This window comes from Alexandromys fortis, unplaced genomic scaffold (genome assembly GCF_014885135.2).
Source record: "Alexandromys fortis isolate MF-2015 unplaced genomic scaffold, M_Fortis_MF-2015_v1.1 scaffold_119, whole genome shotgun sequence".
Taxonomy (NCBI): Eukaryota; Metazoa; Chordata; class Mammalia; order Rodentia; family Cricetidae; genus Alexandromys; species Alexandromys fortis.
Genome location: NW_026067991.1, coordinates 3280660 through 3295698, shown reverse-complemented (window position 1 = coordinate 3295698; position 15039 = coordinate 3280660). Strand labels below are relative to the sequence as shown.

At 46.7% G+C, this 15039-nt stretch overlaps 1 protein-coding gene across 4 annotated transcripts in view; it reads right to left on the bottom strand.

Moving 5' to 3' along the window:
* Positions 1–12947, bottom strand: part of Slc12a8 (solute carrier family 12 member 8) — a 158718-nt gene extending 145771 nt beyond the window's left edge. For all 4 annotated transcript variants that reach the window (XR_007594962.1, XM_050159911.1, XM_050159913.1 and 1 more), the window contains exon 1: positions 12748–12947. Coding sequence is in view for 3 of the 4 variants with exons in the window: in XM_050159911.1 (XP_050015868.1) it covers positions 12748–12795 (48 nt within the window). In the remaining variant the exon portion in view is untranslated. The remainder of the gene's footprint in view (positions 1–12747) is intronic.
* Between the last annotated feature and the right edge of the window lie 2092 nt (positions 12948–15039).

Genomic DNA, 15039 nt, shown 5'->3' with positions numbered 1-15039 from the left:
AAAAAAAAAAAAAAAAACAGAAAGAAAAAACAGCCAAACAAACAAACAAACAAAAATCAGTCAGGTATAGGTTACACACTCCTTTGATCCCAGCACTTGGGAGGTGGATTTCTGAGTCAGAGGCCATTCTGGTCTACAGAGCAAGTTCCAGGACAGCCAGAGCTGCACAGAGAAACCCTGTCATGAAAAACTAAAGAAAAAATAGTCAAGGTCAGGAGAGACAGAAAAAGCTTATACTGAATCTTGGACCAGGAGGTGTGTGGGTAACTTTTGCATATGAACTATGGATTCTAAAATAGAGTATACACTGTTAAATTTTCTGACTTCAGTAAATTTATTATTTACTGAAAAAGAAATTAGAAAAAAAAGAAAATTATTTTTCAAAGATTTATTCCTATGGGTTTGTGTGAACACCTGCATGTATGTATGTGTACCATGTTGTGTGCAGGTACCCAAGGAGACCAGAAGAGGGTGCTGGGTCCCTTGGATCTGGAATTCCAGGCAGTTGTGAGCTTCTTGATGTGGGTTAGGAACCAAACATGGTCCATCAAAGAGCAGCAAGTGTTCTTGACTGTTAAATTGTCTCTCCAGCCCCAAAATAAAGAAAATTCTCAAGGAATACACACACATACACACACACACATGCACATACACACACACACACACACACACACACCTGCACACAGTCTTGCATACTCTCTTGTGGATAAGAGAGAGGGCGATCATAAGGACAAGAGAAACCTAATAATAAAGCAAAACAGTAACAAGTATGGGTTAAAACTGCCCAGGTCTGTGGGGTTGGTGGGGGTGTTGTGTGTGAGAGTGAATCACTGCAGACTGTTCTATATAAATGCCAAGTTTTAAATCTTATCAAAATAAAGCTTAAAAATAAGGTTTCACAGTATTACAGATAAACAATACTACTAAACTGGTCAGCACCCACATCAGGAGGCTCGCAACCACCTATAACTCCAGCTCCTATAACTCCAGGCACCTCTACACACATGGACACACAACCCCTGCACATACATATATAGCGTAATTAAAATTTAGACATAAATATTTTAATAATGTTTACAATAATAAATTTTATGTCACATTATTACCACAATGAAATGTGGGGCCACAAATAAGCTCAAGAAATGGAAAGCACCCTCCTCAGTCTTGTCCACCACCTGTCGCCATGCCTGAGGACTGAGTCTGATGGATGGGGAGAGAGAACTGACTCCCGAATGTGCCCTCTAACCTCTGCCCACACACTGTGACTCCTTTGTGCACCCCCCATAAATAAATATAAAAAACAACTACTGAAGACTGCAGGGCGCGAGAGGTGCCTGGACCATAAAGCACTTCTAGTCACAGGTATCAGCCACCACCTCTAACACAGCCCAGACGATCTGAGGGCATCTCAGCTGCAGAGCTGCCTAAATCAGACTAACCCGTGAACATCTCTGAGGCATTTTTAAAAGTTGGTAACTGATGTAAAATATATAAGGAGTGGATTCCACCTCTGGGCAGGTGGGGCTGAATAAGGGTAGCTGAGCAAGCCAGTATGCAGTATTCCTTGGCTGGCTTCAAGCCCCCGCCGTGGACTCCTGCCCTGGCTTCCCTTGATGATGAACTGTAACCTGTAAGCTAAATTAAACCCTTTCCTCCCCAAGTTGGTTTTGGTCATGGCGCTTTTTGTAGCAATGGAAAACCGAACCAGGACACTATGCAAAAAAGAGGACCTGAGTTCAGACCCCAGACAACCCCCTGAAAGCCCTGCATGGCGGTATGCAGCTGTAACTCCACGATCCTGAGCTTGCTGCCCATCCAGTTTAGCTGAATTGGTGAGTTCTAGGTTCGGTGAAAAACTGTCTTAAAAAAAAAAAAAATACCCTGTCTCGGAAAAAAAAAAAAAAAGATGGGGCCATGCAGTGGTGGTGCATGCCTTTAATCCCAGCACTCGGGAGGCAGAGGCAGGTGAATCTCTGTGAGTTCGAGGCCAGCCTGGTCTACAAGAGCTAGTTCCAGGACAGGCTCCAAAGCTACAGAGAAACCCTGTCTTGAAAAACCACACACACACACACACACACACACACACACAAAAGATGGAAAGCAAAAGCTAAAGCCACCTGACATTGACCTCTGGCCTCCACGCACACACACACACACACACACACACACACACACACACACACACACACACTTACTGATGACCACAAACAGCCAAGAGGATTTGCTTATGTGGGCGAGTATCTACCAGTATTTACCATATTAAAAATTTGAGATACTTAAGAATTTACTTGCTGTAACAATAGATTTGTTTCCTATTGAGAAATAGTTTTAGTAAAAGAACTATTTCACAACACAAAATCCCTTTCTACTGTGAAAAGAAAGATGCCAATAAACACTTTACCAATCTTTAATATTCAGCCTGAGAGCAGACCTGGCTTTTCATATGGACTCTGCATCCAATCTGCACACAATGTCCTTTGTGAAATACAAGAAGAAAAAAAAACCCTACAGCTTCTATATCAGAAAGGAAAGACTAATTTGTTATCTCTGATCCATGTGTGGAAAAACTGGGCCACTCAAAAGATAAAAGAAGTGACAAGGGTATAAGAAATCAAGGTAGCAGCGTATGAGCAAGTGGGGAAAAAAAGAAAAGAAATGAAGACTTCAGACAGCAAAGGCCTGGGTATATGGGACCACTTGCTTATTAGTTGAGCACATGCGCACAGCTGCGCCACACAAACATTTGCTGACTTAAAACTTTTAGAATCAACGATATTAAAGAAGAAAGTGTATATTACGGTTGCCGAGAACACAGAAATGTAAACCTCAACAACGTCAATGCCGACGGAGAGTGGGGGAGATGACAGGCGGGCGTGCCAAGGTCTTATTTTTGGTATCAGGAAGCAAAATGATAGTAAATTAATAACCCAGAAACTGAGTTATCAGCATTTTATTTAAGGCGATAATATCGCCAGTAGAGGAAATAGAGACCAGAAAGCATTTGCGGTGGCGGCTCTGGGGAGCAGCAGGGAAGAAGGGATTTCCACGCGTGCCCTTGTGTGTAAGCTTAAGGGTTTCTTCCTGCACACACGAAGTGCAACAATGATAAAAAAACACTTGGTTTGGGGGCTGGAGAGATGGCTCAGTGGTTAAGAGCATTGCCTGCTCTTCCAAAGGTCCTGAGTTCAATTCCCGGCAACCACATGGTGGCTCACAACCATCTATAATGAGGTCTGGTGCCCTCTTCTGGCCTGCAGACATACAGAATATTGTATACGTAATAAATAAATATTAAAAAAAAACACTTGATTTTTATTTTTTTAAAAAAAGCAACTACGTATTAGACTTATTTTAAACAGATCAGGGTTTATCGGTTTGATTTTGCTGAGCTGACATCAGTGATCTGTTTATAGTATTCAGTGGCTGGGTCACGAGAACAACCTCTTCGTTCCGAATCACATTTGAAACAGGCTGCGTGAATCCTTTGTAAAACGAATGCCTGCTCCCATGGCTTCTGTGTCTTTAAAATGAACTGTAATTTGCTATTGTTTTCCATTATTCGCTAACCAACAGACACGCAAAAATGAGCCATGGCATTGTTTTCTATAGTTAAAAAATCTGTAAATATGGGAATTCGTGTTCCAGCAAGGACACAATTATTTCCGGCTTACATACGGGTGCAAGGTCTCCACGGCTCCTGGCTGATCAGTAAGCGCCAGCACCTGTACAACCAGTGACCATGGCGACAACAGGCGTGGTTCCTGCGCCTGGAAGATTACAGGAGAGCATCCCAAATTTTCATATAAATGAGTGTTTTTTAATCCCTCCTACCCTCATCCTTTTTTGTTTATTTTTGGTTTTTGCATGTGGGGGGAAAAAGGACTCACCAAATAAAGAAATGTACATACGAGCGGCCATGGTTGGGATGTCCAGCGACCCCATGTTCCACAGGCAAACTTTTGGTTTCCGGGTAGTGGAATGACGTGGACCCTTAGGTAAGAATTTATAAGTCTTATGGAGAAGTCTTGGGCTCCTTAGGGAGGAGCACGCCCTCGGTGGTGGTTAATCTTGACTGATGACTTGATTGGATCTAGGATCAGTCCTATGGAAGGGTATTTCCAGGATGGGTTAACTGAGAGCGGAAGACCTACCCCTAGGATAGGCAGCAGGTTCCGGTGGCGGCCTGGATGAAGAGGTCTGGGGAAGACGCAGCTGTGTTTGCTTCCCTGCCTCTGCTTCTCTCCTGTGCGCCTCTCCTGTTGCTGCTGCCATCAGAACAGCAGGAACTCTTTCCTTCGGCACCAGATGGGAACTGCCGAGGCATGTAACAGCTAACAAACAGGTCCGCAAACTCTCATGTTGGACTACTCAGCCTGTACTGCGTAACCCAGTCCGGTAAGACCTCACCAGCAATGTATCCAGGCCAACAAGCTATCACTCCGGAGAAGACAGCCTCTCCACACAGAACGGTGGTGTTGTGCACGCCCACGCTCTTTCCCCTCCCATCCCCACCCTTCTAGCTCAAGATGGACAACTCTCTATGTCACGTGCTCCCTGCATCACCATCCACATCCTCAGCAGAGCGGGGCTGATGCAAGCTTTTACCCCCACCCCCATCCCCCATAAGGAGCTAAATAAACCCTTTCACTCTAAGTTCTCCGGCTCACGGATTTCCTTGTAGTGACGTGCCACTGACTAGCACAGGCGCTTCGCCCTGAGAAGTGGTAACACGAAATCACAACAAACGTGTGTGTGTGTGTGTGTGTGTGTGTGTGGTATGCATTGCAGGCTGCCTGGGTGCTGCCTCCAAAGACTATTCCTGTCAAACTATCCTATCCCACCACACCGCACCTTCTGAATAGGGCATTAAAACTCCAGAAGAAAAAATTTGAAATTGATTCATAATAGATTTTTAATTATACTTGACAATTATTGCTGAGCAAAAGGAGATATTTAGTTGAATTATACTAAGATATGTGAATTTGTTTAGCATAATTTACACTCCTCTATGGATACAGAGCTATAGTATTTAAACTATTATCCTGAAGTGTTAGGTCTCGGAAACCCAGGACAAAAGTCTAACTTAGGTTCTATTAAAGTATCAAAGTGGATGCTGGTCAGCACTCCCAGCATCCCTGAGTATATGTGGCTCATCCCAGCTCTTCTTTCCCCGCCCCCTATCTAAACCTCCCAGAGGTTGGGCTTCCGCTTCCCTTCCCAAGCCTGATCATTATATATATATAATTCAGCCGTGTTTTTTTCCTCTTGGCTTCTTGGCCTTGGCTGCCTCTCTCTGTTGGGGACTTCTCTCTTGCTTGTCCTTCTCCTTTCCTCTCAAGGTTCGGTTTAGTCTGCCAGCCATGTTCAGCCTGGACTCTTCCCCCTGCCTGCCTTCTCCTTATATCTACAACGAAATTCTCCATACTTTGGGAGTAGTCACGCCCTCCTCTTTTTCTTTCATTTTTTCATTCACGAAGAGATATGTTTTGGTCAGAAAAAATGAAGCTAAAACTCAGCCGCCCCCGCAGAAAGTGCTTAGACCAGCACCTAAGCACCACCGGGTAGCACCTCATTTACGTTACAAGAATAGTGCTCCAGCGTCGCTAATGTCCAGACTTCTTCCAACCCCAAAATAGTGACAGAGATAGCATTTCCCCTGCTTCTGGCCATGGATGAAATGTACCAAAAGGCAATGCAACTGTTTGAAGTAACACAAGTCATTCATCCATTCACAAGTAGGCAAAATCAAATCCTGCTGGCTATCACAGAGTAAGGGCTTAGCCAGTTCTGTGCCTCTCATGCAAACCAACCTATATCTGAGTCTACAGCTGCAGTCACCAATTCTTGAACACCAAGCCAATGTTTCTTTGGACCTAAATCATCCCAGGGTCAGTTACCAGGGAACTAGAGTGTCGGGGGCCAGCCTCGACAAAAATACTTCTCCAGAGTGGAGACGTGAAAAATTAGAAATATAGTGAAGAATACAAAGACGTGAATGAAAATAATAAAACGCAGAAACATATAGGGTAGTATCAGGAGGGAATTTTTCAGTGAGTACTAAAAATTTGCCCATGTTTAATTTCCAACTTGTTAAAATACCCCTGGCCCCAAAAGGTAGGAGTAAAAGACTGCATTAACATATTAATTGAAAATCACAGGCTACATTCACCACGCTCACGCCCTAGACCAAACACTGCCGGCTAACCACTCCCTGGGTGGAATCCCAAGTTCTTTTCATAAAGGGAACTGGAACTTACTTGGATCCTTAGGACTTTTGTTTTAGGTGGGCACCAACTACTTCCCTATTTCAGGAGCACGAGGTCTGGCAACTAGCCACACCTGTTGTCAGTAGCCTTGAGAGAGCAGAACTCTCTGATTTACAACTAGGTGAGACCTTTGTTTGAGTTAGCAGCACAATAGCCTTGAATGAACAAATCCCAAACTCTCTGACCTTTGGCCTCTTTGGGCCTCCACACTAGAGACCATTCCTACAATCTAAAGTCCAGAGAAATTCTTCTGACCCATCCCAAATTGTTGACTCCACCCTGCCTTCCAGGTCCTGCAGAACCCCAGTAAGTCTTGGCCCCCTCTCACTCCTGCCTTTGGCCACCTGACCAAATCTGGTGTGAACAGGCTAATGAGATCTCAGAAATGAGAACAGAAGGTTTGTTGTTTTTTCCCCCGCTTTGCTTTGTTTTAATGATACATCCTAGCACCTATGTGCAGTAGGTATAATATTAGAACTTGGAGATTGGATCATCCCTGACTGCATTTTGTTTTTTGTTTTTTGTTTGTTTGTTTGTTTTGTTTTTGTTTTTCGAGACAGGGTTTCTCAGTAGCTTTGGAGCCTGTCCTGGAACTCCCTTTGTAGACCAGGCTGGCCTCGAACTCACAGAGATCCGCCTGCCTCTGCCTCCCAAGTGCTGGGATTACAGGCATGTGCCACCACCGCCCGGCGGCCCCTGATTGCATTTTGAAGCCATTATTTGGCTCCAGCCTAGCCCTGCCACTTCCAGTCATGTGTTTTGGAGCAAGAAATTTGAGATCTCCGGGCTTGTTTCCTGACATGCTAAGCAAGGGGTTGGACCATAGGATCTCTGAGGACCCCTTTTTCCTGATAAGTTTCATTTGATTTACCTTTTGTGTTGGCTAGTTTTTATGTCAACTTGACACAAGCTAGAGTCATCAATTGAGAAAATGCTTCCATAAGATCAGGCATGCCTATAGGGCATTGTCATCACCGGTGATTGATGTGGAAGGGCTCAGTCCACTGTGAGTGCTTTCACCCCAGGGCTGGTGGTCCTGGATTCTGTAAGAAAGCAGGCTGAGCAAACCATGCGAACGGAGCCAGTAAGCAGCACCCCTCCATGGTTTCTGCATCTGTTTCTACCTCCAGGTTCCTGCCCTGTATGAACTCCTGTCTTGATTGCCTTAAATGATACACTTGTTGTAATGATCTGTCTCTTTAAGAGACAAGCCACGCCCACTCCCTCCCCCATCCACTGAGGCAGGCTGATCTTCAGCTTCTGGCCTGAGCTCACTCTCTTTTTTGTCTTCCTCTGGGAGAGGCAGCTTTGCTTCTGCCTCTCTCCCCACTTCTCCTGTTCCCCTGCTTCTCTCTCTCTCTTCTCTCTCCTCTCTGTCTCTCTCTCTCAGCTCTTTTCCCCTTCTCCCTCCATAACCCCCTGAATAAATATTCAACCTCGCTCTGCATGGTGTTTCTATACATGTCTCTGTCTTTTTGCTCACCCGCCAATGTCCCTGCCTGGTACCAACCACCGCTCAGGGAGGGGCAGCAGTCTCTGCCTGGGACTGGCTGCTCTCAGGGCCTGCTTTCTGCCGCCACATGGCTCTACCACCATTTGGGTACCTGCAGCATTTCTGCTGCCTACTGCCGCCGGGGATGCTGCAGCATTTTTAATTTTTCCATAACACTTGTGAAGTATAAGTGCAAGCAGAGCAAGCCCTTTCCTCCCCACATTGCTTTTGGTCATGGCGTTTCATCACAGCAATAGAAACCCTGACTAAGACATCTCACTAGCGCTACCTTCCGGCTCATGCTGTGCTCAGACTTGACCAGACTTTCCTCCCATTACTGGTCAAGTTAGGTGGAATGGAGAGGACAGAAGGGGAAGAGCTGGAAGTCAAGCATTGCTGTGCAAGCAACACAAGAGACGAGGGGCAGGAGGAGGATGGTCCGCAGGGTGGGACCCAGGCAAGCTCAGACACTGGGAAGGAGTCCTCTCTGCTGTCAGTCTGGATCTGACATTCCTGCCTTTGTCCTTTTTCTGCCCAACTTTGCCATGCCAAATCATGCGTTCATTTGCCAGCTGGTCTTCCTGATCCTTTATAAGGTTACCCCGTGGACTAAATGTCACCTCCCTACTCAGCTGTATCACCAGCCAGTGTTTCCTGAATGCTTACTGTGAACCACATCCCATATGATAATTTACGGGCATTTTCTCCTTTATTTTTCTTCAGCCTCTGGAGGAAGCCCAGCCGGTATAGCCATTTCACAGGTTAGGACACAGGCTCGGTGAAGGAAGAAACTGCCTGAACTCAGAGTGTAGAATCAGCACTTGAGTCCAAGGCTGCATGGCTGACCTTGATCACCAGACTTGCTAACCATTAGATCTACAACCCATTCTCAGTGAGTTCATCACACACACACACACACACACACACACACACACACACACATGCCTATGCCCATCTGATCCTAAAATGCTTAAAGCCAAGCCAAGAATCCAGTTCTCCACTTTTCCATCTAACTCACAGCCACGAGCAGCTTCCTATCAAGAGAAAGGAGGTCGAAACTGAAGGGTTTTACACCACACCCACCAGCTGTCTTTCTACCAGGCTCTGGCTACCTGAACCTGAACTGGCTCTAAACCTCTTCTCAAAATTCCCAACCACCATGACTGGAGTAAAGGTTACAAAAAGGTTCACAGGACATTTACTGAGGGCCAACCACTCCTAGAGTTCCGATTCAAAGACATTAGCAACCCTGTCTTGAAAAACCAAAAAAAAAAAAAAAAAAAAAAAGACATTAGCTACCTTGTTACTCTGTCTCTCATAGAAGTCCTCGAGTTACTGTCTGCTACCCTCTGGCTCCCACAGAGGGCCTTGATTTACTGTCTGAGTGATATATTCATAACTTTGGAGCAGAAGGCACACACCAGAAAAGATAACATGCCTGCCCTTGAAATGCTCCAGCCCTTGTCCATCAGACCAAAGCAGCGGGGTCCATCCCAGAATGTAAAGACAAAGCACATTAAGCAATCAGAAGAAGAAAATCTCACTAACTGGTGGCTATCAGAATCTTCCTCTCTCATCTAGGATGTGTTTCCCAAATTTAACACGTGCTGTATGTCCACCAATACCAAGACCCAAGGCGAATGGCAGCACATCCAATCCCAGACATACAACCAGCATGCGTGAGCATCAGCTATACTCCAAGCACAATGGTGAGTATTGAGGATGCTCCCAAACTCCCCCGAGGAGAGAGGATAGAAATGGCTCGTTGCTATGCTACATTGCAAGTACAATGGTCCAGGTACAATGGGCAGGTTAGGTTAGTCAGATCTCAGTTGGTCTGAGGGTCACAACAAAAAGTTTGAAGTGGAAACTGAGGGAAGAGAAGCTACTGAAAGATTTTCAGCAGAGTATTGAATGCACAGGTCAATGTTGTAGAAAGAACCACTTCAGAACAAAGGAGAGAGATGTTAGGGAGGGTATGAACAGCCCAGTCAATAAAAAAAAATGAGACAGTGCAGGAGAGAGGGAGAAGTTGGGATGGAAGGCTGTTTGGATGGAAGTGTTTGGCTCCCTGTACCTTTGACAGCTCATAGGATCTTAACTCCAGCTCCTGGGGACCCAACGCCCTCTGCTGGCCTCTGCTGGCACAACACTTATATGCACACATACACAGACACAAGCATATACACATAATTTTAAAAATTTTATTTTTATTTTATGTGCATTGGTATTTTGCCTGCATGTATGTCTGCGGGAGGGAGTCAGATCTTGGAGTTACAGACAAGTGTGAGCTGCCATGTGGTTGCTGGGAACTGAACTCAGGACCTCTGGGAGAGCAGTCAGTGCTCTTAACTGTGTAGCCATATACACATAATTAAAAAGAATAAAATAAACTTTTTAAAAAGTGATGAACTTGCCGGGCGGTGTTGGTGCATGCCTTTAATCCCAGCACTTGGGAGGCAAAGGCAGGGGATCTCTATAAGTTTAAAATCAGCCTGGTCTACAAGAGCTAATTCCAGGACAGGCCCCAAAGCCACAGAGAAACCCTGTCTCAAAAAACAAACAAACAAAAGAACAAAAAACAAAAACAAAAAAAGAAGTGATGGACTTCAGTGTTTGTATACAGTGAACACCAGAGGCATTGGTGCTAGACACTGTATAGTGCCCTGATATTTAGGGAGAGAATGCGACACAGAGGCCTTTGTACACATTTCAAAAGCAGCCATTTGCTTAGGAAACTTAAAAGGACTGACTTTGCAGCACAGTTGCCTGTCGCTTGTCCTTTTGGCCCGTCAACCAATGTTCAATGTTAAATGCCAGTCACTGCCCGGGCGCTGGGAGGGTTCCAGTGAGAACCAGTCTAGTGAGAACTAGTTAGCTAAGACCAGAGGAAGACACTGGAGAGTGGTGTGGTCTGCCGGAGAGGTAGTGTACTGAGAAGATGCTAGAGATTCAGGCCCCGGCAGGCTGCACAGGCTGGAGTAAGAACTCCCAACCCAGTGGAGGATATAGGGAGCCACTAAAAGTTTTAAATGGGGAAGAGAGGACCAGGCTCAGCCTGATCACCTCCGCTCATGCAAACCTGGGATGCCCTCTTCATTTCTCCTTTCACACTCTTGAAGCCTCCTGTTTTCCATCTGGAGTTCTTTTTCATGATCAACACAGTGCTTATTAAGAATAGACCTCTCGGGAGGCAGAGGCAGGCGGATCTATGTGAGTTCGAGACCAGCCTGGTCTACAGAGCTAATTCCAAGACAGGCTCCAAAGCCACAGAGAAACCCTGTCTCGAAAAACCAAAAAAAAAAAAAAAAAAAAAAAAAAAAAAAAAAAAAAAAAAAAAAAAAAAAAAAAAAAAAAAAAAAAAAAAAAAGAATAGACCATAGGGGCTGGAGGGATGGCTCAGAAGTTAAGAGGTCCTGAGTTCAATTCCCAGCACCCACATGGTGGCTCACAACCATGTAATGAGATCTGGTGCCCTCTTCTAGCATGTAGGTGTATATTCAGGCAGAATCTTGTGTACAGAATAAATAAACATTTTTTTAAAAAATCTTTGACAACAACAAAAAAGAACCGACCATAAACAAATGTTGAGAGTATATAATCACATACACACACCCTTTTAAAATATGATATTGCTATGTAGCCCAGGCTGGACTTGAGCTCGAAAGTCTTCCTGCCTTTGTCCCTAAAGTGCTTGGCTTATAGGACTGAGGCGCCACATCTGGCACATATTGGGTCTTAGGAAACACAGGGGAACTATGTGAGAGACTGTCAAAGCAAACACATATGTGACTTGGACAAATGAAGCTGAGGACCAGCGGCATGACTCAGTGGACAGAAGAGCAGCTGCCAACCCTGGACCCACGAGGCAGAAGAGCCACTCAAGGGTGGCATGTGCACACACAAATAAATAAATAGACTGTAATTTAAAAATAAAAAGAGGCTCTCTTGGGGTCCCCCAAGCACAAGCCCTTTTGCCCAGGAATCGATAGCTCTAGCCAAGAGTGATTATCTTTTTGTATTTCGTTCGGTGCTTTGGCAGTGTAATGGATGAAACCCGGGCCTTGTTCTGAGCACCTGCAGTACCGCTGAGCTCCATCCCAGCCTGTGATGGAATATTCTGAGTTCCTAGTCATTCATTTCGAAGCAGCTTGGCCGCTCCTAGGGCTGTGTGAGGATTTATAGTAAGTGCCAAGGCCAGAGCAATAAATCCCGCATCTGATGAGGGCAGGGAGCAGTGTATTTTCCTGAGGGTTTTACTGCCTGCCAGTCACCTGCAGCATTCCTTCGCCTGTGCCCGCGCATATGAAGAGGGGGTTAACAGTTTGGACCCCCCTTCCGCCTCCTGACTTCCTGCTCTTGCTATTTGCAGAGGCTCTGAGTTGATTCTCTCCTTCTGAAGGGCTCATTCCCTCTGTTCTGATGCAGGGAAACCTCTGCCTCTCTACAAAGCATTAATCCAAGGGGCAACGAAGTGCCAAGGTGGGTAAACACGGTCTGCAGAGATCCTATCAGCACCTAGGGATGGGTTTTCGTTTCCTCCAATTCCATATCAACTACACAATGAATGATCACTATAACTAATAACCACCAGGGCTTAAGAAAAAAAAAAATGAACGAAATGCCAGCAGACATCAGGGAGCCCAGAACTCCTCTGACTTCAGTAGATGAGCTTTTCCAGAAATAAACTTACCTCCTCACATTGGTCTGATTCGATATTACAAGGAGTTCACATCATCTGAGTCTGCCCCATTCGTGGAAGACTTCCCATGACACGGTGGAGGGTGGAGGACGTTACAAATGATGCCGAAAGAGACTTTCTGCACACGGTTAAAGGTTGTCCATAGTGTTCTTTTAATGCCTAAGTAAACTTCTAAGATAACTGCTTTGAAAATACCGCATTGCCACGGTGCCCCTCCGGCCCTTGTCTGATGGCATCTGACTCCCACGCCTCTGGCTGCTCCATCACCACCCTTATACCAGGCTTACCTGCTGGGCTGCCTCATGGAAGAGTTCCTGTGGAGACCTCTGGGCCATTCTCCAGGAAGTGAGGTCCTGATACTCTAGGTGGGGGGACCACTCTGGAAAGCAAATATCACCCTTGGTCAGGCCGACTCCTCCCTCTCTTGCTGCTTCTCCTCCATCCAGCCTTCCTCTGCACTAAGGCTCTGGGTTAAGCTGAAACCTTGTTCGGGTCCCATCTAGGGACCTCAGTGACCGCTTTGGTACCCCAATCACAGTCCAGAGCCCACCTGCTTATTTCCTGTTGTCTTGAAGTCACAGGAACTCCTAGCTTCCCAACTCCTGAATTGTGAGGGGCGGGGGCGGGCCTGACTGCTCAGCTATCCAGCCCTTAAAGACACAGCCCCACACTCCTTTCCCAATGCCCCAGCAACGCTTTTCCAGCGCAGTGTGCACTGCGGTCTCGTTGAACCCCGTGCCTGGTGGCAAGTGCAGGTGGAAGGGAGGCTAGGCAGAACGGGAGCGGGAAGACTAGGGAGAGTCCCCAGGAGTCTTAGCCAGAACCAACAGCGCAGTTCTGGCCACCAGAGACCCTGGCTTTCCTGAGGGACCTTGTCCACTATATTTGGAAGAAAAGGAGGGAAAGAGAAGGGCTGAGGCGACCCTGCTCCCCATCCTGCAGGGAGAAGATTCCAGAGATTCCAGCGAATGGGGGGGAGGGAGGAGAAGCTGGGGAAGATTCCTGTCAAGGGCTGGGTGTGGGACCTGTCACCCCAATAAGAGCTGGGGGTGGGGGGGTGAGGCTCTGAGTGTCAGGGTCCTCGAGACCCCGGCCGCACTTTCCCCTCCGCAGAGCGTCACCCGAGCCCTCACCTGTTCCTGTCCCGGCTCCCGAGGCCACGCCCGCCACACACCGCCCCGCCACATCCCGCCCGGCCACGTGGCCAAGCTCCGGGCCATTCGCCCGGCGGTTTACGCGCCCCCGCCTCAGGGCCCCCACAGAACACCTGGACCTGAGACCCAGACCCGGGCACCACCTGTCCTGAAGGGCGGCGGTTCAGCCAGGTGACACCGAACGGGCAGGGAACGGCGCTTCTAGAGACAAGAAAGCGCCACAGGCATGCTGAGAGGCAGGGGGATGACCCTCACCACTTCAGCAAGACCACTGTACCGCCGTCCCTAGGGGTGAATTAAGGCTTCCAGGGTCTGAGGTTGCAGAGGGAGAGGGGAATTAACATACAGAGAGATGAAATTATCTCCACTTTCAATCTGGCATAGTTCCTAAACCTTAAATAACTTGCTAGGCTTCCCTGTGAGCTTCTGAGAAACAGGAGGGCAGCTGGGAGTACTTCCCACGCCCACAAGCCTTTGTGTGAAATACCTAAAAATAGAGACTGTTCTTTTAAAACAAAAGGGAAGGCAAAGCCCCGGAACACTGGTGGCGCCCCATTCTCCCTTTGCTGCTCCTGCGAAGGTGTCTTACGTAAAGTTTGCAAAGTTTGCCGTCTGATCCATTTTGACTGTACAGTTCAGGGTAGTTAAATCTCGCTCACGGTGTTGCGCAACCGTCCATAATCACCACATCTAAAACTTTTTTCATCACCCCATACAGAAAATGCACGCTCCCCCGCCCCCACCCACTTTCTGTCTTTTTGTCCACTCTGGATACAGCTAGCCTCTAAATAGAATAGTACGATATTTATCATTTTGTTCCTGGCGCATCACACTTGAGCACCAAGTCCCCCGACGTCCGTTCTACGTTGTGAGCATCGGCAGTTCACGGCAAGAAAAGAGGTTTTCGCTTGTGTGTAGAGTTTTGTTTTCAGTTTTGGCTTTACAATGCTGGGAGAGGAACCCAGCCAGGGCTTTGTCAGGGCTGGGCTCCGTTCTACCCTTGAGCTTTAGCTCCAGCTTGCAGAGGAGTTTTTAACTCCTCTTGCAAAAGCAAGAGCACCTCCCAACTCCCCCAGCACGAATCACAGATAAGCCATCTGTGAGAAGAGGATGGACAGACAGACAGACAGGATGACATATTGCTGAGATCTAGTCACCTGCATGACCAGCAAAGCCTTCTTTGTTTCTCGCGTTTTTGGGTGACCCATGACACCTTTTAACTTCACCTAGGTTCCTATTCGCTGCCAACTTTGGGGGAGCCTACCACTGAGGACCAGCCTGAACTTTGGGGAATCTACATTCACGTTCATGTAAAGCCTGGATTTACGGCATAAAAAAAGGATATGCCCCCCTCTTTATAACCACGACTTCCTGTGGTTAACCCTTTTCTAAATAAATGAGAAGAGCTTCCTTCAAAACTTGTTA